Source organism: Periplaneta americana, chromosome 13 (genome assembly GCF_040183065.1).
Source record: "Periplaneta americana isolate PAMFEO1 chromosome 13, P.americana_PAMFEO1_priV1, whole genome shotgun sequence".
Classification (NCBI taxonomy): domain Eukaryota; kingdom Metazoa; phylum Arthropoda; class Insecta; order Blattodea; family Blattidae; genus Periplaneta; species Periplaneta americana.
The window spans coordinates 108,799,178-108,826,855 of NC_091129.1; the positions used below are offsets into that span (position 1 = coordinate 108,799,178).

Consider the following 27,678-nt stretch of genomic DNA (forward strand, 5'->3'; position numbering starts at 1 on the left):
GTGCTACATGCCCTGCCCATCTCAAATGTCTGGATTTAATATTCCTAATTATGTCAGGTGAAGAATACAATGCGTGCAGTACTGTGTTGTGTAACTTTCTCCATTCTCCTGTAACTTCATCCCTCTTAGCCCCAAATATTTTCCTAAGCACCTTATTCTCAAACACCCTTAACCTACGTTCCTCTCTCAAAGTCAGAATCTAAGTTTCACAACCATATAGAACAACCGGTAATATAACTGTTTTATAAATTCGAACTTTCAAATTTTTTGACAACAGACTGGATGATAAAAGCTTCTCAACCGAATAATAACAGGCATTTCCCATATTTATGCTGTGTTTAATTTCCTCCCGAGTATCATTTATATTTGTTACTGTTGCTCCCAGGTATTTGAATTTTTCCATCTCTTCAAAGGATAAATTTCCAATTTTTATATTTCCATTTCGTACAATATTCTCGTCACAAGACCTAATCATATATTTTGTCTTTTCGGGATTTACTTCCAAATCTATTTCTTTACTTGCTTCAAGTAAAATTCCCGTACTTTCCCTAATCGTTTGTGGATTTTCTCCTAACATATTCACGTCATCCGCATAGGCAAGCAGCTGATGTTACCCGTTCAATTCCAAACCTTCTCTGTTATCCTGGACTTTCCTAATGGCATACTCTAGAGCAAAATTAAAAAGTAAAGGTGATAGTGCATCTCCTTGCTTTAGCCCACAGAGAATTGGAAACGCATCTAACAGAAACTGACCTATACAGACTCTGCTGTATGTTTCACAGAGACACACTTTAATTAATGGAACTAGTTTCTTGGGACTACCAAATTCAATAAGAATATCATATAAAACTTCTCTCTTAACCGAGTCATATGCCTTTTTAAAATCTATAAATAACTGATGCACTGTACCCTTATACTCCCATTTTTTCTCCATTATCTGTTGAATAAAAAATATCTGATCAATAGTTGATCTATTACACCTAAAACCACACTGATGATCCCCAATAATTTCATCTACATATGGAGTTAATCTTCTCAAAAGAATATTGGACAAAATTTTGTACGACGTCAAGAAAAGTGATATTCCTCGAAAGTTGCTACAGTTAGTCTTGTTCCCCTTCTTAAATATAGGTACGATTATGGACTCCTTCCATTGTTCTGGTACGATTTATATTTTTAGTTATATTACAATTAATTGTTTTAATAGTTCTCCAAGTATTATTCATATGTTTTATGTCAATAATGACAAGAGATTTTATTTATGTTTGATTAATTATTTTGGATTTTCTTTTCTTAGATATACTTTGTTGTTAAATGTATTTGAAGGTAATTGGATTTGCCAGTAGTAAGTTGCCAATCAACCCTCAGCTATGACAATGAAATTTGAACTATTTGAAGACAGATAAATTATGTTTAACAGCTGTAGAGATGAGATTATTAAGGAGAACTGCTGGCTGTCGTCTTTTGGATTATAAGAGAAATTATTAAATAACTGATGATTTAAAAATAATACCTACTGTTCGATATTTACAAGAGTACAGGCAACACTGGCGTCGACATGTAAAAAACAGATTTTTTCTTGGTTGGTTATTACAACGCTGCATCAACTACTAGGTTATTTAGTGTCAATGGAATTGGTGATAGTGACATAAAATTTAGAGATGAGGCCAAGTATTTGCCATACAGTACCTGACATTGGCCTTATGATTGGAAAAAACCTCGAAAAAATCTCAACCAAGTACACAGACCAAGCAGGAATCGAACCCACACCCAAGTCCAGCTCAGAATCAGCAGTTAAATGCTCCTACCACTTGAGCTCTGCCAGTAATTATCTAGAATTCTTTGTTACATACCACAATGGAAAAGACCTGTTGGAAGACCTCACAAATGACTGGAGACTGCAACATGCCATTACCTCCATTACAAGAAAGGAAGATGATAATGATGATGATGTAGCTGCTTCATCATCACTTGAAAACCAAGACACACTGGTTCAAGAGATGACATGTATATGCTTGCAGAAAAGCATTCTAAATCAGGCCACCTTTTTAATAACTGATGTCCACTATGATCACTGTTGATATTTTCTATAGAAATAAGTTCGTATATTTATTATGCAAAATATCAACAGTTTTACATCTTCTAAATGGTGTTTATATTACTAGCTGCTTCTAGTTAATATTGCTCTCCTGCAATTCACAATTCATATTTCTCATACAACCTACGTATTACTAGCAGCTGGCACAAGTAACAATTTTTTCATCTCTGAAGAATTCTGGACTGCGTCCAATATCTCGTCAACTATACCCTTCATGAACTTTATCTAACTCTATTCTTACACAGACACAGGATATTTGCCATGCCATACTATCTGTATAAAACTTCGTTAAGCATCAATATGCATGTTAAAATAACACAGAACCATCTGGGAGCTCGGAAATATTACCTAAACATCCCAACAACAGTTAAAGTTTTCTTGTAATTAATATTATTAATCTGAAACTGTTTAGCAGTATTCTGAGATATACCTTTACAACAGATCAATCAGAAACACTAAAAAGCCTAATTACATCGAAAATTCATTTTTCCACATTTCTCAACTAGTCCATGTAAACATGTAACAATAAATGTAACAATGCAACAAAGTGGTTCCAGAAACTTTACATCTTGGGTGATCTCAGTTCATGAAGTACAGTATAAATTAAACTTGGGCAGCTTATGTGACCAGAAAGCTGAGTAAACTCTTAATTATACGGTATGATTATTTCTGAAGCACTTCTTGTTTATCCATAGGATATAGAAATGCATTTGAAACATACACAAAGTGAACATTATTTATTTATTTTAGTAGGTTATTTTATGACGCTTTATCAACATCTTAGGTTATTTAGCGTCTGAATGAGATGAAGGTGATAATGCCGGTGAAATGAGTCCGGGGTCCAACACAGAACGTTACCCAGCATTTGCTCATATTGGGTTGAGGGAAAACCCCGGAAAAAACCCCAACCAGGTAACTTGTCCCGACCGGGAATCGAACCCAGACCACCTGGTTTCGTGGCCAGACGCGCTGACCGTTACTCCACAGGTGCGGACTCAGAGTGAACATGATTATACATTAAGCACATACTTGATTATAGTCCAGATCACATATATAACAGATTGGCCATCCTTATGTTAAAAATGGTAACATGTAGAAAAGAACAACCACCAGGATAACCACCATCAATTGAGAATGGCAGCTAGACGGAAGTATAGTTGCTCCATGCAATTCAAGTGAGTTATAACTTGACTTCTTATGCAGTAGCTATATGGTAGCATAGTGAAATTGATAAAAGTTGTTGCCATCAAAGCCTATAAAGCTGAGCAATCTGTTATATATGTGATCTGGATTATACTAAGTATAGATGCATATATAAAGCATCATAGCACAGACCAGACTGAAAAGATTTCCAGGATGCCCAAGAAGATTGACAAATGCTTAATAATTATAATGCATTTGATATTTGACTTATCTATATCCTTTAGGAGTGAGGGCGCTGTTGTTTGTTTATATATGTGTACAGACACAAAAGAGATGTTGAAAGACAAGATGCAACACGTTTATAATCAGAATCAAAATATTTATTAAAATCTGTTACAGGACTGTAATCATGGAACAAACTGCATACTGTTGACCTATTAATATCAGTGGTTGCCAAACACCACGAAATTGTGACGTAATTGAAATGCAACCTGCACACCACAATCGCAGGGAGAGGGGTGGAGTGGGTATCTCCTCAGGTAATGCAGTGAATAACAGTGCAGAGACGAACTGTGGCAAAAAAACAAAAGCAATATAATATTGTTCTAGTTATTAACTATACACACCTTTTTCCATGTTAACTTTTTATCCTCCTATTCATTATTTTTGTATTATTAATAAAATAAAATGAATTTATTTTCTTATTTACCATAAAAAGAACGTGTACTTTACATCAGCAGATATTTGAAATTAGAAAAACATACCAGGCTGGTCACGAAGTTGTAAATTACACTACATACTTTTAAAAAATGTCGAAGTATTTTACTCCAATTAAGACATAGAAGCCAATACTTTTTATTGTTTGTTTATTAATGAAATACTCAAATTACACTACATACGTCGAAAAAAACGTCGAAGTATTTTACCCGATTAAGACATAGAAGTCGATACTTTTTATTGTTCGTTTATTAATGAAATATTCAAGTTACAGGTGAGGGCGTGGTAGTCTTCATAACAAGAAGAATGATGACAACGTACATTGTTCTTTTATACTTCATTTAAAATTTTACAACAAATTAAGTATCTCATATTTTTGCCATCTGCAAAAAATAAATACTTTTTCTTCCATCCTCCTTAAAATTAAGTTTTTACTTATTATCTGTTTTGGAAAAGACATCGAAACATATTGTATTATCCTACACACTTGTAACATTACATGTGTATGTCCGCTGCTGATAAATGTCTTTACTTATAGCGAAGTGATGGCTGTAAACAGAGGGTGGGGGTATGATGCCATGGTTAAGCTTGAGTGGAGGCAGGGGCATGTGTCGCGACACAGCTTTTGGCGATCACTGTATTAATACTATCATTAAAATCATTAATTCACATTCCTGCCACCAATAAACTTATATCAGGTAAGTAGTACTACAAGATCAAAACAGAACTTTAGTTCATATTGATTATGAAATACTGGATATAGAGATGTAGGATGTCGAAGAAGATAAACAGAACACATAATTTCCACTTGAACAAAATGAAACTTGTGATGATGGTGATGATGACGACAATGATGAGATGTAGAATGCAATGAACAGATAACAAAAATTACGATAGTTGTACTATACGGCAATTGGTATCCTGTGTAAAGGCAAAAGGAGAGGACGTCCAAGTGTTTCTAACAAAACAGTGGAATGTGTTAGGGCGAGTTTCATGCTCAGGCCACAGAAGTCAACATAATGTACCAGTCGAGAATTTGATATTCCAAAGCCAAATGTCTGAAAGATTTTGTGAACCTGATTGAACGAAACCATACCACATACAGTTATTGCAAATATTAAAACCAGACGATCTCATTAAATAATATGAATATTGTAATTCCATGCAGGCCGTTATGGAGGAGACTGGTTTTGTGAACTTTAGTGATGAAGCAACATTCCATTCGAGTGGCAAAATTAATCACATAGTGTTCGTATCTGGGGTACTGAATAACCACATGCTACAGTGCAACATGAAGGAGATTCTCCAAAAGTGGATGCGTTTGCTGCAATGTCTAAATCAAAGACATACAGTCCCTTTTTCTTCACGGAGAAAACTATGACAGGTATGTCATTCCTCATGCTGCAGTTGTGATTGTTTCCAAAAGTGACAGAGGATTCCAATACATTCATATTCCAACATGATGGGGCACTGCCCCAATGGTTCACTGCCCCAATGGTTCACTGAAGTGTGTCGCTACCTTAAAGCACAACTCCCATGCTGTTGGATTGTGCGATGTGCTGAAGATGACTTAGCACTGTTACCATGGCCTCCTAGATCTCCCGACCTGACAGTTTGTGAGTTTTTTTGTTTGGGGATACATAAAAGACACAATATACCACTACCAGCAACTTTGATTGAGCTCAAGGATCGAATTACAGTTGCATTTACGACCATTACTAGGGATATGCTAGAGCACATGTGGAACAAACTACGAGGCAGAAATATCTCATTTTCAACTGCACATAAAATATAAAATAATGGTCAAATATCAAACAGTAATATAAATTTATTCCTTATGGTATGCCATTTAATCCTTCAGTTCAGTTTCGCACACACTTTCAAATTCCTCGTCAAGGATGTGTTCCTAGCTGTAAGGCCATAAAATTGTAGATTACGTAATTTTGGAATAAGGCTTCAGCACTAAAATAGAAACCACCATTTTCACTTTCAAAAAGGTATGAGCCAATAATCCCGAACTGTCTGACACCACACTAGACAGTGACACATTCACTATGAAGCAGTCGCATGTTGATCTCTTTCAGATTTTCCTCTGCCCAGTACCGGAAGTTCTACTTACACTTCTGGACAAATGAAAATGTGCTTCGTCTGACATTAACAGAATAATATTGTTCAAGAGGATTTCAAGAAACTGTTTAGCAAATCTCAGACGATTTCCCATATCACTATCTTTAAGTTCGTGGACCGTTACCATTTTGTATGGATGAAAGTTAAGATCCTGTAGAAAATTCTTCTAAGATTGTGATTACTTAAATGCAAAGCTGATGCATGTTTTCTCAGCTAACATTGTGGACTCCTTGCGAATGCTTGATGCACAATTGCAATGTTTTGTGGAGATCACACTGATTTTGGTCACCCTAGTGGTTTCTGTTTTATTGCTGAAGCCGTATTCCACAATTTTATGGTCTTGCAGCTAGGACGTGGAATCTGAAAGTGTGTGCAGAACTGAACTGAAGGATAAAATGGCGTACCATAAGGAATAAATTTATATTACTGTTTGATATTTGACTTCAATATTTTCCATTTTATATGCAGTCGAAAATGGGGATATATTTGTCTCACCTTGTAGAATACCAAACAGATGTGTCATGTAACGAGAGGAAGCCACATCAAACATCTGTGACAGTATGTCTAAAACTTGGACAGGTTCTGTTTATTCTGATGTATCGCTGTATGTGTTATATATTTCCTAATACAGCCACTTAAAATCGGATGAATCATTTATAATTTCCCTATATAGTAGCTTAACAATCTGTTAATTCTTTTGAATAATTGAAAAATAATAATAATAATAATAATAATAATAATAATAACAACACTTAGGTAACATATTACATTCAACCTTATTTCCACGGAGGTACTCAATTCTTTACGGATATGTAAAGGATGACAATTAACTGTGTTAATAAGTTCCAAGATTATTTAAAAAATGTCATTTTTTTGTAACAAGTAATATGCAACACACGTTTTTACTTTATATTACATGGAAAATTAATGCTTCACAAAAATTCGATGAAAACATTAAGTTATGAGATATTCAGACATTTTACTAAAATTATTTTTTTTAATATAAGGTGTGTTACAAAACAATGGCTGTTGGCTAATTTTGGCATATGGTTTGTGAAGCAGGAAAGATGAGATTTATGAGACACATGACTGGATAACACAAGATAGAATCACAAAAGAAATTAAAAGTGTCAGAGAGCCTAAAGTAGAATACATAAGAACATGAAGAGAAAACTGAAAAAACCACAACAGGCTGGACCACCAAAGAATCCCCAAACCAATCCTCTGCCACAAACCCCGTGAAGGAAGACTAATTAAATGCCCAGCTAATTATGGATTGAGTCAGTAATGAGCCACACGGCCTAACACATGCTTGGAAGATGATAATACTTTCTCTTTGCACCTTATATAATTATAAAGTAAAAGTCAGAATCCCTAAAATAACATAATAATTTATCACAATGAATGTTTCGTAATTGCATAAATACACGTAGGTAAGAAAAAAATATGTAACCATATACAATTAAACAATTGTAATTTTGTGTAAGTTGAGTAGAAACCAGTGTTGGGAAGTGTGAAGAATAGGTGGCTTTCATTGCTGTCAGCAGTAGAAAGAATGATAGAGATGTTTGAAGGCCTCAGGTCGTATTTTCTTTCACATGATAACAGTTCCAAAATGTTGAGAAGCTTTATCAATAATCCTCAATCTATTCCCTATTTTTGGTTAATTGGAAGCCAACTTAAATTCTGCACTAATTACATTTTAAAAATGAAAACAGACGATAATTGTGGTAGTGGAGTGCCAGAACAACTGAGAAAGTTGAAAGAAGATATTTCCAATAGGAAGGAGCAAGAGTTTTTTACATCTACTACGTTGAAAATAAAGAATCAACTAGTGGAGGATGGTGTTATCAGAGAAGATGAATTTGCAGAAATAGTTAACAGCTTCTATGATACTTTCCTGGAGTATATTGACAACTGGGCAAAGCCTTTTGAAGAATTGTCACTTTAATTGGGCACTGTTAAATGGCCCTCCATCTTGGTCTGAAGTTCAAAAATGTCTTCAAGTTATTGCCAAAATTGACACTAATATTTTAAAAATGATGAAGATGACCTATTCAGTGGAATGAATCATGTAAGAACATATATGGAGCAAAAATTGAACATTGGAAGGAGTGTGATATTAAAATTAGAGAGGTGTATTGAAACATTACAAATTATGAAAGACAATGACATTAGTTTTGCAAACATAATTCAGATTGCAAGTTTTGTGTTAGGAATACCAGGCACCAATGCATCATCAGCAAGAGTGTTTTCATTGATGAATTCGATTTGGTCTGATGAAAGGAATCAGTTTTCAGTTAAAACCATGAAGGCCATGTTAATCACAAAATGTTATTTCAAAAATGTGTCTTGCATGTAGTTCTATAGTTTCCTGAAGGAAAAGTCAACACTTCTAGAGCAAAATTCACTCATCAAAGAAATATGATGCAGATTGTACAGTTGATTTTCATGGAGATTGTTAAAACAGTTAAAAGTAATATGAGGCAACAAATTTTGTTATGAAACAAGTTCAGAATACAGTGACATGGATATAATGTAAGGTTCAATTAACCTAATGTATTTTTCATTAATCCAGACTAGTTGCAATATAAAAAATTGTCAACAGTGACTTAAGCCAAGTATCCATGCTGCTCTATTATGTACTTGCATAATTATTACAGCCTATTTATTGTAAACATTGTAGTATTTATTACTTTAAAATAAATAAAACTGGACCTTATTGTTCATTGACATTATATAAACACAAGTAATAAGAATGTTCAGACAAAATGTTGATTCATGTCAACTTTAATAAGTGTCCCTTTTTTTATTTTGGATATCTGATCGTCCTACCCTAGTGGCTAGCAACTAAAGTTCAACTGTCATTGGATGCATATTCCCTATGTATTGATCTTCGTGACTGTATGTACTAGACTGTGGTTATACTGCGAATTGGTCCCTAAAGCATCGTTAGAAAAAACAGTTCTGCAACATGGATAGGTGTAGATGGGACTTTGATACGAGAAGCTATAAAATATACTTTACATACATTTAATTTATTTTGGTTTCTGTGTATCATATCTTGAGAATATCTTCAAATTCATTATAAAATGGCAGCTGTAATAAATCACGTTTTTCAAACCATTGAGCACTCAGAAGGAGATAAAACTTAAGTACATAAAGTTCTCAGTTTGGTTTGTACAGTGAAGCACGATTTTAATATCTTTCTTGTTTCTTTATTTAATTACGAGGGGGATCCAGGAAATAACGACCGTTCGCTCATACCCTCCGCGCAGCTGACTCCCATTCCTTGTTTGAAGGTCAACTGGCTTCCTTAACATGTGTTCTCATAATGCTGTAAGTACTGGTAGCAACAAGTCGCCATTGTGCATTTTGTGTTACTTCAAAATGAACGACGTGATTGATAATCCCGCCGACTGTGAGGGAGGAGTGTGATTCGATTTTTGAATGCCCGACATTTGAAACCTGCAGAAATTTACCAGCAATTGAAAGAAGTGTATGGTGATACTGTAATGAATGAAAGAAATGTGAGAAAATGGTGTGAAATGTTCAACAATGGGCGAACAAATGTCCAAGATGAAACTCGACCCGGACGCCCATCACTCATCACAGAAGACCTGAAGACTAAAGTGAACGACAGAATCTTGCAAGACAGGCGCACATCACTCGACGAATTGCATATTGCCTTTCCTGACATTTCTCGTTCTTTGCTTGGTGAAATTGTGTCGCAACATCTTGGCTACCACAAAATCTGTGCACGATGAGTTCCACGGCAACTGAGTGACCAACACAAAACTCAGAGAATGGCCTCAGCATTGACATTCTTGATGCGATATCACACAGATGGAGACGCCTTTCTTCGTCAAATTGTGACTGGTGATGAGACCTGGGTGTCTCACAACACCCCAGAGACCAAGCGCCAATCACGTCAGTGGCATCATCCCTCATCACCCAAGAAACAGAGAAAATTCAAACAGACTCTCTCAACACAAAAAGTCATGGCTACTGTCTTTTGGGATCGCAAAGGTGTTCTTTTGCTGGATTTCATGCCAAAAGGCACTACGATCAATGCAAATCGTTATTGTGAGACTTTACGAAAACTACGGCGAGCCATCCAAAACAAGAGGCGAGGAATGCTTTCGAGAGGAGTTGTGCTTCTTCACGACAACGCCTGCCCGCACACTGCTGCTTCAACTGGAGAATTGCTGGATCAATTCGGTTGGGAAATCTTTGATTATTCGCCCTATAGTCCAGACCTTGCTCCTAGCGATTTTCACCTTTTCACTAAGCTGAAAGACTTTCTGGGTGGTACGCGTTTTGGAAGTGATGAAGAGTTGAAGAAGACAGTGAACACCTGGCTTAATGAACTGGCGGCAGAGGAGTATAACACGGGAATTCTAAAGCTAGTGAACAGATACGACAAATGTTTAAATGTAGGTGGTGATTATGTAGAGAAGTAAAGGAAGCTTCAGTTATGTAACAGACTTTGTTTTTTCAAATAAATATATATTTTTTTTAATTATTACAACAAAACGGTCGTTATTTCCTGGATCCCCCTCGTACATATATTTGGGTATCTATTAGATTAGTTGCTGGTGTCATTTGGTTTGTGACAGTAAAGCATTATATATGACACAAAAAGCCAATACTAGTCGACTAACAGCAATTAAAAAGTTAAAAGAATTGTAGAATGCAGAGTGTTTTTCTTAATTGGTTATTTTACAATGTTTTATCAACAGCTATGGCTATTTAGCATCTGAGTGAGATGAAGATGATAATGCTGGCGAAATGAGTCCAGTGCCGAAAGTTACCCTGCATTTGCTCTTAAGTGAGTTCAGGGAAACCCGCTGGAAAAAACCTCAACCAGGTAACTTGTTCCATCCAGGATTTGAACCCGGGCCTACTTCTTTCACGGTCAGGCATGCTAACCATTACTCCACAATGGTGGACTGTACAGTGTTCGGCTATCAATAAAAGATATACAACTGAAAGTGAAACCTATACTTCGCCTCACTACATTCAAAACTATAGAGTAGATACCTAGGGGTGGGGGGGGGGGTGGAGCGAGGGGAATTTAAGATAATACTAGAATTAAAATTTTGCTTCAATTGCAGGCTAACAGGCTATGTTTATAAACAGTGTCAAAACAAAGATAATAATGAACTTCAATTCCAACTAAATATTTATCATCATAACAGTGTTGCCTTGTAACCTGTTCTTTCTTCAAGGAAACTGATCTGACCTTTCAACTAAATTATATAGCTGTTAAATGTATACTGATTTCTATTTGAGACAAAATTGTTTCCAGGGTGTTTTTAACTTTGACTTAAATATGAAACAAAAAGGTAGAATACATAGTGTCCCTCTCAACCTCCCACATTTTAATTAATCATTGCTAACAAAGTATGCAGAATTATGAAATGAGATTTGTATTAAAAGAAAGAGAAACTCAAAGAATTGTTATTTCATTTGTTTGAAGTCAATTCATCTGCCACATGTTGGACAACAATGGCATAAAACAAAATGGCGACTCCGCAACAGCGCGCACAAACTTTTCCGATATGCAGAAACGAAATCAATAATTACAGTGCAAAGAAATTATCGGAGAGAATATGAAGAAAATGCACCTGATGGGAAAACCATTAAGGCATAGTGTGAATAGTTTCTGATAACTGGAAGTGCGAACAAACAATCTGCAGGTTCTCGGCGACGTGTCTCAGAAGAGAAGATTGAAGAAATTAGAGCAGGATTTCAGAGAAGTCCTCAAAAATCAATTCACTATGCATTCTGGCAGTTCAATGTGCTGAGATCAACTGTGCATCAAGTGCTTCATAATCAACTTCGTTTGTATCCCTACACGGTGCAAATTATTCAACAATTAAAACCAGATGACAAACCACGATCACATTGACAGGGACTCTCAATTTCTTTGAAACGTGTTGTTTTCAGACGAGGCAACGTTTCATGTACCAGGATGTCAATCGGCACAATGTAAGGATCTGGGGTACATAAAATACACATGTCTACCATGAACATGCCCGGGATAGCCCAAAAGTAAATGTTTGATGTGGCTTGATTAAGAAAGCATTATCGGGCCTTCTTTCTTCTATGAGGAGTCAATAACTGGCCCAGTATACCAAGACATGTTGGAACAGTTCTTGTACCACCAAGTAGCTGATCTGCAACCTCAAGTAATCTTTCAACAAGATGGAGCCCCCCCCCCTCCTCACACTGGAGCGATGTTCGGAACTCCCTCACAGAAACCTTCCCAGATCGCAGGATTGGACGCAGCAGACCAATTTGGTGGCCACCACGTTCGCCAGACATCACTCCACTGGACTTGTTCCTTTGGGGCTATGTAAAAGACCGTGTTTTTGCGACTCAAGTACAAGATCTTCAAGATTTACGAACCCATACCCATGACACAATTGCAACAGTATCAATGGACATGTTGGGCAGAAAGTGGAACGAAATCGAATAAGACTTGATATTGTTCGTGCTACCAATGATGCACATGTAGAGGTGCATTAGTGTGTGACAATGACAATTCTTTGAGTTTCTCTTTGTTTTAATACCAGTCTCATTTCATAATTCTGCATACTTTGTTAGCAATAATTAATTAAAATGTGAAAGGTTTGAAAGGGACATGGTGTATAGCACCTGTGTTCAAACTATTATGAATTTCATAGCTTTCTTGTCCCCACACTTTCTGCTGTGTTGATTCACAGGTGTGTCTTTTCAAATATCAATAGTAATCAGTAGGTATGTTATTTTTTGGTATTAACGATATACATGAAATTCTCTGTTTTCAAAATTCCCCATTCCGAAAATAATTCGAAGTTCCTTGGTTGCATGAAGAGATACTGTCTCTCCGTAAGAAAAAATCTGTTCCTCCAGTCCCTCAATGGATTCCTTTGCACAAGTATCAACGATTTCTTGGAAGTAGCTACTGGTAGCAGTATTTAAATTGTCCTAACATTTGTAATTACTCTCTCAGAAATATATGGAATAGATCAGAAGAGCGAACATCAGTTTGAACATCAATCACTTCGATTTCAACTAGTTACACTAAAGACAGATACTTTACATCATTCATCCAAGCATCCCCATCCATGATCAACAAGACAAAACTCTACTTTTTGCTGCTATAGCTTTAACTTCAATGTACCATGGCAGGCAAATTACATTAGCATCATATGATGATTAATGGAGCAATGGTGAAATGCCAGTAGGAGAAACAGAACTACCCTGCAAAACCTACCACCAAGCACCGCCTTTAACCATAAGAAATTCAAGTTGGACCTGTCATGACGTATCTATTTCTTACTTATTGATGTCACTATTTTCATTACTTTTAACTTTCTTCCCATAAATCAATTTGTCCAGTTTTATGATTTCATCTTAATATTGTACTTTCTGTAGTGATTTACAGAGCCAACAAAAAAATGGTTTAGAGATTTTAAGAATGAAACATAAGCCTACTTTAAATATGACATTTTTAATTAATCAACATTAATAATTTGTTAGTAATTAATGTGGACATAATTTATTATAGGTCAATTGGCAACTAACCTAGTTTTCTGTTCCAAATCATACCATGTACACAAATTATGGATGGTGAAAGACAAGTAAGTTAAGTATCCAAAGTGTTTTCTCTCCCTGATTTTAATGGGAGATACTTTAAATTTACAAAATAAGCCTAATCAAGAACTTGAAGTATTGGCTGACTTTTTTTATCTTGTTAGGCCTAATTAAAATTTTTAAATACCTACTTAATCTGTACATTCTGTTCTAGGCTACATATACTAACTTATGGTTGCGATAATTTTATTTTATAAGGACTTTAATGCATGTTTACTTCAATAATACACATTATAGACAAATTTCCCCATCCATGGGGTAAATTCATTCATTAAGTTTAAGAAGATAGCAATAGTGGTTCGGTAGATTTCGTTAATCCGAAACACAAAACACCACAAAAATTATTTGTGAGGAAGCTTCAAGGACTGATTAACTTTTTCTTTTATCAAAGTAGGCACAATGAGATTGAAGTGAAGTTCAATCTAATCCACCTCTATACTTCGCCCCCTGCCACTTTTTAAAACAATTAAACACAAGTAATGTGCTGTCGCAATCAGATGACGTGCTGTCATACAGTTTGACCAGCAATTTACAGCTGTCACTACTAATTTAAAGAAAAAGTATTACTGTGTTTGGTATATTTCACAAAAATGTAAGACAAAATGGTTGGTGGGGCATAAAAACATTTTATAAATCAAATGGTCTAGCATGTGGTTTTACTACACTGCTCTGTGGTCATGTTAATTTATTGCTAGCAGAATTTTGCATGCAAAAGCTCAGTGAACTGTCCAGTTCTCCCTATATGTGTCTATGCCATATTTGCTACTCCTCTTGCCAGTAAAAATCTTGCTTCATTAGTTCAAACAATAAAAACCAACAGGCCTACCTCTTTAACCAACATTCAAAGTCACAAGGTATAAATTAAATTAATTGGTTAAAAGTGACATATAAATTATTTAAGTACACATACATCCCACACAATTCATAAAATTTAATTCAAAGTGGCTATTCACAAAAGATACGCCAATAACAGAATGAAGCCAACAGCAAAACTGAAGTATGCAATGGAAACCTACATCACAGCCATCTCTAATGCCTCAACTCTTGATTCAGGTGAGGTATGAGGTAACAGAAATGTGTCAAGTGGGGAGGGACAGGCACACAGTTTATCGCATTTAGTGGAAAGACAGCTTTAACAATGACCATAAGACACTAAGATATGTGTAGAAGACACTCAAGATGTTCTGAAACAATAGTAGTTCGTCCATATAACCCTTGTTTTTCATACGGCTAGCATGTCTCTATCCCTACCAAATATAGAGAGTGGAATGAAAACAATAAATATGTCAATCAAAAATTTTAACTTGTGGTTACTTAGGTAAGAAATTTCGCTATAAGCTCACTAATACATCTATATTTAATTGCAAGTGATATAAATAAATCCATGTTCCAGTAACAGAGCCAACATTTTTAATTTGAATGGAGTGGGAGAGAGAATTGGACTGAACAACCATCCTTCCTTGAGCCTCATACCATGGAAAAAGTTATGGGAGTAATTATTACTAGTCCAAAAAAATATTCTTAAAACATTAGCCAATCTGCTGCTGCTGCAGACCTGGGTTCAAATCCCAGTGATGAAGTATTTGTGGTGGACAAAGCCAATCAAGATTTCTGAGGGCCTTTCTTAGGATTCTTCCACTTCCCTCAGTCATTTCTCGTCACGCTCCATTTCAATAGCAACTTATCTACCCAAAATGGTGCAGTTGGATGTAGTACTGTGACTAGGTACGTACAGAGGCATCAGTCTGAGTAGTAGTATGCTCTTGGGGGTGAGGTGAAAGGGTGCTGTAGTGATACTTCACCAGACCTTGTGCCTATATGGCTGAAACAACAGATGGCATCACATAGCAGAGTCGCAATATCCACAAGAAAGTGACCATTTTGACTCAACCATTCCCACCACTTAAAAGGAGTGATAAGGCACAATAAGCCTTCGGCTGCAATGCTAGCCTTCAGGCCACTTCTCCATATACAGGAGGAGGGGACAAGATGAAGATAAAATTTAAAGACTTAAAGATTAAAACATGAATAATGTCGCTTTATGCATAATAATAAGAAAGCTATGCAGTAATGTCAAAGAATGATTTTCAATAAACATAACAATAAATTATTCCAGTAGGCTAATGAATAAATTTCCTATGTTCTAAAACAAATTTTAACTGCCCTTCCATTATTTATGTGAACTGAAGGAGCAGAAAGTTTTTGTGAATGCTAGCAAACCAAACTTCCTGCCTGCAGCAATCTTAATAGGCTACTTTAGATACATTCTAAGTATAAAATTTGAAATAGGCTATTTCCAAACATTTTTGAATTAACATACTATTTTACACAATTCAAGGGGTGAGAGCACACACGCACTAATATAATTATCCAAAAATGTATTGAAAGGAAATTTCGTTACGTTAACTTCAATGTCACTGGAACTCTAAACCAGTACTTTTCTCTCAACACGGATAAATACAAAAATTGCAGAAGGAAACAAAGATGAACTGTGAGAGGTCTATTTCAAATTCTACAATGTTTCTAACAGGTCTATTGAAAGTAAAATAACAGTTATTAGTAGTGTTCGGATTTCCATGCAAAGGCATGTTTTTTATATAAGCTTAACACTTCTCAACTTTGTAAACATTCGTTTTATGACTTATCGATTCCAAATAACCATACTTTTAAAGCTGATATCAGTGTTTTCTAAGGTTTATCAACTTGTCAACACATGGCACCCGTTTGTCAGCTTTTTTCACAAGTGCTGACTCTATTTTATATTATTCGATTTATTTCAATTTACATTTTTATGGAGATAGACAGAACTCTCTCTTCCATTGTATGTTGCAAATTAAACTATGAGGGAAAATATCATGAACTAGTATTTTATGAAAACTATTTTAATACAACCAGATATGCCACTGAAGAGTGTAATAAAAGTAATTTTTAGTAAACTGGCTGTATTTCTTGTGTCTTTCACATTTTCAATGCTGAATAATTCCCATAATCTGAAAGAATGGTATCCATACTTGTAAGAATAATTCCCATAATCTGAGAGAATGGTGTCCATACTTATAGAGTAACGGTTAGCGCATCTGGCTGCAAAACCAGATTTCCCGGGTCCGATTCCCGGTCGGGGCAAGTTACCTGGTTGAGGTTTTTTCTGGGGTTTTCCCTCAACCCAATCTGAGCAAATGGTGGGTAACTTTTGGTGCTAGACACCACATTCATTCCACCTGCATTATCACCATCTCATTCAGACGTTAAATAAACTAAGATGTTGATAAAGTGTCATAAAATAATAACTTACGAGAGAATGGTGTAGCAGCTGGTTCCCATCGCCCACTTCCTATAGTATGTGCATTTGGCACCTCGTAAAAGAGCTTAGCTGCACCAGTCTTTCAGATTTTTCCGAATAATTTATTATTGTACATATGGTAATGTATTTACTTATAATTTTTCTTACGAAAATAATAATTAGTGTAGTCAGATTCTTTGAACACGATTTCCAGCTTATTTCAGAATTTTAACTTGGCGGCCCTGCCTGACTAGTTTTTGTACTTTCCACTAAATTCTCCCTTTGTCACACTGAAATTTCCAACACCCCCCCCCCCTTTGTTACACTGGAATTTTCAACCCTCAACTCTCGCTCGTTACAAGCAGGAGGTCAAAGTAGTGAAAGAAAGGAAGGCAGAAGCAGCATGTTTGCAAACTGCAATTTACCAAGCTTTTGTGTTGAATTGTGAAGTGTTGCTACAGCTCGTTAAAAATGCAAGAAGAGATCTTGTATCAAAATCGACTAAGTGAAAGAAATTTCAAAACACGGACAGTGATGTAGTTTACCGTGTTTGTTGTAATAAAGACGTAAGTCCTTTTGTCTTTTGGGACACGTGAAAGCATCACATTTAAGGTGTAACACTGCAAAGTCGGAAGGTCACGGGTTCGATTCCTGATGGGGGTCACGATCATGCGGAAATGCAAAAGATTTACAATTCGACCTTGTGTCTCAAATTTCTTCACTTAAGTTTACACTTGTCACTTCTTGTGACGTAGAAAGATCTTCTGTGTTAAAACAACATGCTTCAGATAAACACGACATGAGCTTAAGTGAAGAAAATTTTGAAAAATTAGTTATAGGACGTCGTTTCAAAATAAAATAAAAATGTAACAATGTAGAACTCAAATTTTGAGTGAATATTTTTACTGTTTTTTTCGCTTCATTGTGCATGTTTTGTCATATTCGTTAGTGTATGAATGCATGCACGTTTTAAGATTTGTTAGAGCATGGAAATCCGGGTTTTAGTTATTAGTAAAGCTGGGATTCTTAGGTTCGAACCTATTCTGTTCCCATCTCGTAACTCTCGAAATATCACTTTTCTTTTTCGTTTTATGTACAAACAAATAACATACATGTTATAGGACTTAAAAAGGTTTAATTCGTAGGTTAGGATTTAAAATTGCCTATTTTGCTTGTCAGAGCCCAAAAAGACCTAATCCATTGTATTTAACCTATGTGTCTGTATTTTATTTATTTTAAAGTAACTGTGGAACTTGCTAAAATAGTATTGCAGTTCACTGCAGTGTAAATACCTTATTTTATGTGTAATTTGAAAGGAAATCTCTTCAGTGAGGCGACAGTGTATTAGAAGACGACAGTCTGTAGAAACATCAAATTTTAAAAGAAAAGGCGCATGTCAGAGTGAGACGTGGCACAATCACGTGATCATGAAATGGGCAAATAATAGTCAGTGTCCTCTCCAACTAAGGTGTAAAAGTTTGATTCGTTATCGTTCAGTAGTGAACTAGTGATACAGACTTCAACATTGTTATTCGTACAATGTAATTCAGTTTGCTCAATTAAAGAGATTTTTAAATTAGGAATAATCCCTTTAATTGACCAAACTGAATTACAGCCAACTCTAGATATAGTGAACATACGGCTACAGTGATCTTAAATCATTAGTTCCAACCCACATACATTAAAAAGTACATATATAGGCCTATTTCCGTTTAGAGTGAACCCTCGCTTCAGTTATAGTGAACCTTAAAAATTGAAGTTATAAGAGTTGTATCCTCACAAATTCTTATTTGAAGTCAGACTTTGTATGAAATTGAAAGAGTGTGTTGAGAACAACATTTTAAGTTTCTTACTCCTTTAGTCAGAGGTAGGATTAGTGATTCCCAGACAATGAGCTGTACTGTAAATCCAGGCAATGCGTGACGACCTTCCCTCACTCCACTGTCGAAGGGTTGCCATTCTGTTCTCAGGCACACTACTCTACTGTTATTTCTAATCCTCCACCTTCAAAGGGTTGCCTTTTGTTCTCTAACATTTTCATTATGACGAATAGTATCAAAACAACGGAAATTGAAATTGCCTTCTTTTATTAAAAGGAAACGGACATTATGTCCAGAGCATAATTAATGAAGGTAAGATTCCAATAGCTTTCAAACTCCAAGACGCTCCCAGTTTTCATTAAGTGACCTGGGAAATTCCAAGACTGAGTACGCAGCCACATCATAACAGCGTTTGTCATTTCTACCTGATCAGTCTGCTTCTAATGTTCGAACACTGAATGTGCTGTAGAAAAATGTCGAAGCGTAAAGTGTTTCTTTTGGAAGATAAGGTGAATATTATAAGTGACACTGAACGTGGTCATGGGTCAACAACATAGTTTAAGTAAATCAAGTGTGAATAACAGTATACAGTATCTATACAGTGTAATCCATTCCACAAAAATGAAATATTTTAATTACTGTATTGTATTTTATTTTCTTGTTCACAATTTCATTCATTCCTGTAATTTAAGGTTAGGGAAGAGATACTTCGGATTTAGTGAACCTCGGATATAGTGAACGAAGTATGCAAGTCCACAGAGGTTCACTATATCCGGAGTTGACTGTATATTGTACGAATAGCAATTCATTCTTGCAGTAGACACTTACTGAGGATTTATATGAGAAGGTTTTACTTCTGAAAATGTCAAAATATTTCATTGTTAAGTGTCATGTTACGAGCACTAATACAAGGAGGGCATTGTAGGTGTAATAATTTAATAAAGATATAGGCCTAGTGTTGTAAGTGTAATAGACTAGCCTATTAATATTGCTAATAATTCCTTAAAACATTTCATTATCACGTGAATCAACATTCATCAGGCTACTTTTTAGACATATAATGTTATAATAACGGATATTTTAATGTTAAGTGTAATAGTATTTCAATATAGTAACACTATGTTGCTTATTTTATTTTATTTTTTTTTCGTAAAACCCTATAAATTCCTAAAGAGAAGATTTAAAATCCTAACAAATCCTAAAACACGGGTTGAAAAAAAACCTAATTTTAGTTTTTTAAAACCTAAAAATCCGGGGCTTGCTTATTAGGTAACAGTCATTAAAATCTGATAAAAAAAAATACTAAGATTAAGTAAGTCGCATACAAAAAGACCAAATAACTGCTCAAACTGTTGCCCATCTCACTCAGCTAGAACTGTACCACATTCCCAACACTTGTAACACAACTTCATAATTTATTTTTCTCTTAAATATATGGGCCCAAATATGGGCTGCTAAAGATAACATTGGAAAGGATCCATGATAACTTGAAAATGAAAAAGACAAAACGAAACATGCGGAAAGCAGTGACGAAATGTCTGTTCCTACTCGAATATGCATTTCACTCAACATCTGTGCATAGGAAGATTATATGCTTAATGTGAGAAATCAAATTAAATGTTTTTGCGAAACCCCTGAATGGCCATTGACCCAAATATCTTCTTCGCTATTTTAATAGAGACGAGTAACAGGCACAACGAACTTGTTTGCATTGGCATCTTTCGAAGAAACGCATGATTTGTTTAATAATTTAAGAAAAAGGAACAGAGGAAAACCACTAATTCTCACATCAAACGTTTTGTTGCCTACTCATTTCAAATTAATATGAAAACAAAAACATCACCTCAATACTTCCTTCATAAATTGAAGCATGACACTGAAGACAGACCAAGGTCATTCACCTCTTCCGAACTGCAGTGTGCAGAGACGTCATTAACCAATATATTCCGAATCACACCATTATTTTACATTTTATACCGCTCATTTTGTACAATGACGATGATGATGGTAATACATTAATTTATCACCATATTTCACATTCAGAAATATTTTAAATGTTATCAAACTATGTTACCAAAAATAAAATATATGGGATGAGGAAACTATGCTGTAATTCCCGAAATTACTTCTAACAGAATTGAACATAAAATTTGGAGCAATAGCAATAATAACGTAGGGCCTAACTGTAGCCCATGAAAGTTACTTAAATCAGCAGTCAGAATTCTAATAGTCGAAAAATGGGTTACAATAGTTTTGCATATTGATGATGGAGCAACTTTTAAAAAGAAAATCAGGAAAACATGATAGTATTGTGCACATGTATCACAATTATGGACTTAATTTCATTTACCATTGAAGATTACTGGTCAAAGCTGACTTTAAACAAGTCATAATCCACTCACAAATACAAGCACACACAACTTTTAGTTTTCAAATACAGATTAAACTGTGCACCAGAATAAGCCTGAAGTCAATACACGTAGGCTACTTTGGGTGAGTCCGTGAGTGATATAAATTTGGATCCTAACAAGTACCCAATGTAAATACAATCAAAATTTAAGTTATTTTACTAAAGCACTAAAAAATAAATATGAACGTGGTCAACATTGACAAGTACACCTAAATTAGCACAAACTTGATTTTGTTCATTAGCACTGAAGTTCTGCATTTATAACATAATTTACTATTTAAAATAACAAGATACAAAGGTAATGACTGACTTGCTTATTTGGGTTTACTTGCTTTACTGACCACATTGCAATCGATTTAAGTTTCCGTACCTGTGAATCTGAATGAAACCGATCACTAGCACCTCCAGATATGTCACAATTTCCAGAAGATTTTCGTTTTCTTTTTTCTGGGAGGGGACTACTAGGCCTACTATGTTGTTCAGAATTCCTTGCGGGAGAATTCACTGCAGGTGATGACTGGTCATCAGTCTTTTTACTACTAACTGCATTTTCTGCAAGTCCACGTATTTGAAGAGCCTCGGCAGTCTTTAAGAACATAGGAAGCAAGTTCTGACTTACGTTAACTTCACCTTCATACATAAATTGTAATAGAGCCTTCATTTCTGTATAATTCACATCTCTCAGAAATATTATTGGGTGAGGATGGGTGTTTTGTAGGAAAATACTTTCAAAATATGGGCTACATGCTGATAAAATTGTCTGGTGTGCTTTAAATGTTTCACCATCACAAGCAAGAGTAACATCTACTAAAACTTCTCTCTGTAATAAGCCACTCAGTACATCCGTCAAGTTCTTCTGATGATTGTTCCATCGAAGACAAAACTGTTGGTCCATATTTAATTCTATAACAACTTGGCTGACACCTGAAAAACAAGTCATTTATTATATTAGGAGACATAATAACGACCAGAGTATTAGTGAATGTGAATTAAATTAGCGCTTACATTACCTGTGACCTTTAAAAGTTATCAAATAATTTTCATACACTTTTCTTTTGTAACGTTACCTAGTTTTCAGAAGCTTCAAACCGCCATTATTGCTAAGCTTTCTAAGGAATCTGTGTAGGCATAATGACCCTCGGGAAATTAACGGTAAATACGTTTCCGTATTACATGGACTGATATTAAGATAATCAAACATACAGGTATGCATAAATATAAACTAAAATTGCGTTTATATTAACAAATACATATAATATGTGATGAAATTCCATAATTTACTCACCTTTCTAAACTCTTTCCTATCACATTACCGACCGTTACCGACAAAGCTCTTTCTTTAAGTCACAGCTTCCTAAATATTTTAAGTGCCTGCATGATCTGTCAAACTTTTTTCTTCCAGTGACTCTCATTTGACAGCCTTCCACCATATTCCATGAAGCCAGTTGCAAGAGCGGTAAACTTAAAACTGCATTTATTTTAAAAAATCTGCCTTTACACATTTCAGTAGTTTTTGTTATTAATAATGTAATTGAACTTTATATTTTCGTATCACACCATCCTTTAAAAAATTGTGCGAGACTTAAAACATCTTTCTAACTTAGTATTACACCATATTATCTTCAAATTATGTAGTTGGTGGCTTGAACATTATTTGTGCCTTTAAATGTAATAATCAAGAGGACGTCTTTTACATAATGAAGTGTAAGACAATGTTAATTAATTTAATTATATATAATCATAACGATAACTTCAACAATGCAGCTATTCGAACTATTTGCTGGAATGCATATTCTTTCTTCATTTTCTTCTATAAAATATCTGCGTAATTTTAACAGTGACAGTGTTTGCGGGAATTTATATTATAATTTCAATTTATGTTGATATTTCTAACTCTAAAGGAGAATGAAATCACATGTGTGAAGAAATAGAAAAGAGGTTCTCATGAAAATTGTTTAATGTATTCTTACGCACTAGTTTCCAAATTGTTGTTTCTGCATCACAGAGTTTTGTTGTAATCCTTGAATATCTTCTGCTAAAATTAATACGTTTGACTTTAATTCCTGCATAAAGCTCACACCATGTATTTCAGTATCACCAATGGAATATAAAAACTACATGTGTAGTGTTTTGCTTTTGCAGAACGTACAGAAGGATTAATAACTACAAACAGAAATATTGTAACGAAGTTGAATCTTAATTTTTTTTGTTTCTCCATGAAACTAATCATATGAATTCCTTATCATTTATTGTACCGTACCGGCATTAAAAAAATCCTGTCTTCTGTAATTTCTTCCAGAATTATAATTTCCTTATTGTTATTTATAAGTAAACATTGATTTATTCTTTTCGTCTACGTCTGCCAATAAGAAGAAGAAGAACATATATATTAGGTGTAGCATTTTAACTGCATCAACTTCTTAATTTTAACATGTATCACATTAATTCTTTAACAATAATATTTTATCATTTTAAGTATTCACTTCTATTTCCAGGCAGTAGTTCTGTAGACTATTTATTTCTTCAAGTTATACTGAAAAGCCATGTGAAGACTGTAGCTCAATTAAAAATGATAATTATAATATGTACTAAAATCACAACAATTCTTTATTATTGTTATTTTCTGATGTAATGTGTACATCATTATTAGTGTAATAAATATATGAACTTCAGAATTACTACACTTCAAAATTCTGTTTTATCTTCCCTTGGTTAAACATTGCTTATTGAATTTTTTCAATATAAATAATAATAATTTTTAATTTAGTGTGCTTCAATGTTAGATTTATTAGTTGGCAAAAGTGTAATGAAATGTTTTAATCTGAAATCTTCCATAATTTGTAGACTATGTTGACTTGTAAATGCTTCGTATTAATTTATACCAAGAAGATCCAACACCCTTGATCGAAGTATTCGTATATAGAAAGCTTTCCTAAGCTTCACTTTCTCATATATTTTCCATCTATTCCATCATAATTATGTTCTTAAAGTAATTATTTAGTAATGCGTGTAAGTAGTCCTTCTTTTTATCATTAAGGCATTTTTGTAGACGGTCGCTAAGTAGTGCTAATAACGTATTATATGGTGTGACAACTTCTGTTAGAGTAGCCTAAGTGATGACAGAAATTAAGATGGAAAAGTAAGCAGTAACTTATCCATTAAAATTTTAAATTGTTTTTATTTTATATACTCTATTCTCATTTCTTAAGTAAATTAAATATGACGTGTATTATATTTAAACCAAGACGATGCTAAGCATTTAAGTCAAAAGTAGGGTCTACTATAATAAACTTCATTCAGCAGACCGTACAAGTATAATATCAAAGTCCATTATCACTTTTACTACTAATAAACAACATTAACAACATAACGCCCATGTTTAATCAAAATATGTCACTAGATATATTTTACATAATATAAATGTAGATAAATTGTTATTGTTTCATGTTGATATTCGTTGAGGTGGAAATCTTATGACGTCTGCAATTGCGATACATATCCATAAGCGCATTTGGTAGGTCTATATCTCATGAGAAGAAAAATTTTTCGTTAACATTTCCAGGTTAGGAAGGTATCGTCGTCATATTATTTCTGAAATTACATCTATACTTTTTATGAAGAAAAATATGAACACACTTCAGAAGTTGACATGCTAATTAATTGTTCACTTGTTTCGGTAAATTGTCTGGTTTCTCCTGGTTATTAAAATTGAAGAAAAAAAAAACAGTTGTCACTTATTTTAATGTTATCATTAATATTTCCTGGTTAGGAAGTTAGAGATCTCCGTATTATTTCTGAAATAGCATCTACACTTTTTTGTGATATAAATATGAACTCACTCCAGAAGTTCACATCCTAATTAATTGTTCACTTGATCTTGCAAAACTGTCTGATTTGTCCTCGTTATTAAAAGTAGAGAAAATTACAATTATGTAATGCTCATTAAAATAAAAATTGAAGTTAATTTTATTTGTAAAATTGTTCATTTATTTTAATGTCGTGTTTCCCGGAATCAGTTTATTTAGTTTTATAATCTCTCTGAATTGATAATATAATTGGCTCTGATTATATCTGTATGTTCTCAGTCGTCCCACTTCTGATAATTGAAGTGCAGGAACTTCTTCTGCACGCTTGTACTTCAAACTAATGGAAGTTTCCATTTCCTGACTACATATAGAACGCCTCTTGTGTATGACAGACTAGTGATCATATTACTTAGACAGCACGAGCCGAGTTTCTTTTTTCCTCCCTTTTTAGTTTTCTGATAATCGATATCATGGTTCGAGACTTGCAGCACGTGCACTTTGTCTATTTGCTAGATATCGACAATTACCGTTCCAATGCACTGACCTAGATATCAAGCTGCAGATTCAGAACAGTGACGCACATTTTATAAGGTAGTCTACCTGTTGCTATGGCTACGCATCGTACAGAAAGGTTGTATATATAGATGTAACGTTTCTATTTGCTCTTTGAAGTGGAACAAAATGTTTAGTGAACATTATGATTTTTCTTCAAAGCACTGACTCTTGCTAATGTTTCTTGATGCTCACTAAAGAATTATCTTAAGTTTGTTTCCAGGAAGTTATTTTGTGTTATAATGCATGACTCTCATTAAAGTCTCCAAACTTGAAAATCGTCTGGAAGCAACCACAAAAATATGTTTCTCTTTTTTTAATAAAACCATATGAAAAGACAAATTTTTACAGCATGAAATATAAATAATTTAGTCGTTTCATATTTCCATTAGGCACAATTCCATTTCCGTTATTAATAGTTCAGTGTGCCGTATTACCTCCTTAATTAATATTACAATTATTTTATTTCTTTTTTGACGATTTGGCTGTTCTTATATCCTGCAAGCACTCTCAGGAAAGCGTTCACGTTCGTTAATGACAACCAATTGCATCTTATTGATTTATTTTGTCAATGTTCATAACTTTATTACATCTTTTGTATTTGGTTCTTCTAATATCTTTGAAAGAAGCATAATCATTCGAAAGACTCCATTTCAGTAATATTAAATTCTATTACTCGCTCAATCTGCATAAGTTTATATTCTTTGCGGTTCGGTTATGATACCTTAAGAATTTATTAAGAAGTCTCATTTTCTTAATTGAAAACTCATTATGGCCTACTGCTTCTTTTCTCAAATGTTCGTAATTTTATTACTTTTTTTTTAGTTACTTTGTTTTTATATCTTGAAAAGATTCATTCAGAATTCTCCGTTTTTTAATATTGTCAACCTATTAAGTCTCATTACTTCATTCACCAATATCAAAAATATTTAATTTTTCGCTTTTCATTTATTTACTTTTTCGCACTTCGTGGTTCTTAAATCCTGGAAATATTTGTGCAAAAGTTATTACATCCATTAACTCATGCTTTTTTGGTCAATATGCATAATTTAATCGCATCTTTAAATATTATTTCGGTGTGCAACACTTCTTCTTCTGCTTCTTCTTCTTCTTCTTCTTCTTGGTAATTTTTTGACTACAACAACTCATTCGATTTTTTTCAGCTTCTTTCCTGATGATAAAGCCTTTTAGAGAAGAACTAATGAAGTTCACAAGTTTCCTATGAAATTCTGAGCTTCAAATACTTTTTAATCTTCTGCTTACAAAACATATGTAAATTGACTTGATTTTCTGTGTGACAAATATTGCACATCCATTTCATTAATTTTCCTTAATGATAAGATATTTTGCATTCCCAGTATCGTAGAAAAATAATTCCGTGCTGAAAATAAAGGTATGAATTAATTACATATTAATGACATAATTTCACTTACTGGACAAATATCACTGAATGGAGAGAAGCTGTAAACAAAGAACACCACAGTTATGTGAAAAGAGTACAGTAAACAAAACAATAAACTAAAATAGTCAGTGCTCTCTTTGATTTCCATCATTGACTGAGCTGGAAATCGCAAGTGTTTTTGTTTCAAACGTAAACAATGGAGCCGTTGATTTCTTCCCTTTCTTTAACAACAACATTCTAAAGAATCTTTTTGATGCATCAGCATTATAAACCGTCTTTATCGTTAATGAAAATCGTGCATAAACAACATTATTGTACCAGAGCGTAAAATATTACCATGCCAGTACTAAAACGTCATGACTTCTATTATGACGGCATAACATGTACATAAAGTTAACATTATGAAACGATTTGTCATGCTATAATATTTAATACATGATTGTTGTCATAGCAACTCCTTTCTCCATAGACCATGACATTAAAATATCCATCATTACAAATTTGATGTTATTTTTTACTAATTGTTTTATAATGCTATCGTACAAAAAATTACGTTTGAAACAAGTTTAAAATGTACGTTCGTTTCCTAAACATTGATTCATGCCATAAAGTACCTATAACATTATAAACTTATTTCATAATATATAGGCTATTGTTCAAAATCGTTCAAAAATGACAT

The 27,678-nt window shown here is 34.2% G+C and overlaps 1 protein-coding gene across 11 annotated transcripts in view; it reads right to left on the reverse strand.

Annotated features, from left to right (window-relative positions):
- LOC138712215 (broad-complex core protein isoforms 1/2/3/4/5-like) overlaps positions 1 to 22,665 on the reverse strand; it is a 218,606-nt gene extending 195,941 nt beyond the window's left edge. For all 11 annotated transcript variants that reach the window (XM_069843752.1, XM_069843750.1, XM_069843757.1 and 8 more), the window contains exons 1-2: positions 22,525 to 22,665; positions 21,610 to 22,163 (exon numbers count right to left, since the gene is read on the reverse strand). In XM_069843752.1, coding sequence (XP_069699853.1) covers positions 21,610 to 22,134 — 525 coding nt within the window. In that variant the 5' untranslated portion in view covers positions 22,135 to 22,163; positions 22,525 to 22,665. The remainder of the gene's footprint in view (positions 1 to 21,609; positions 22,164 to 22,524) is intronic.
- Between the last annotated feature and the right edge of the window lie 5,013 nt (positions 22,666 to 27,678).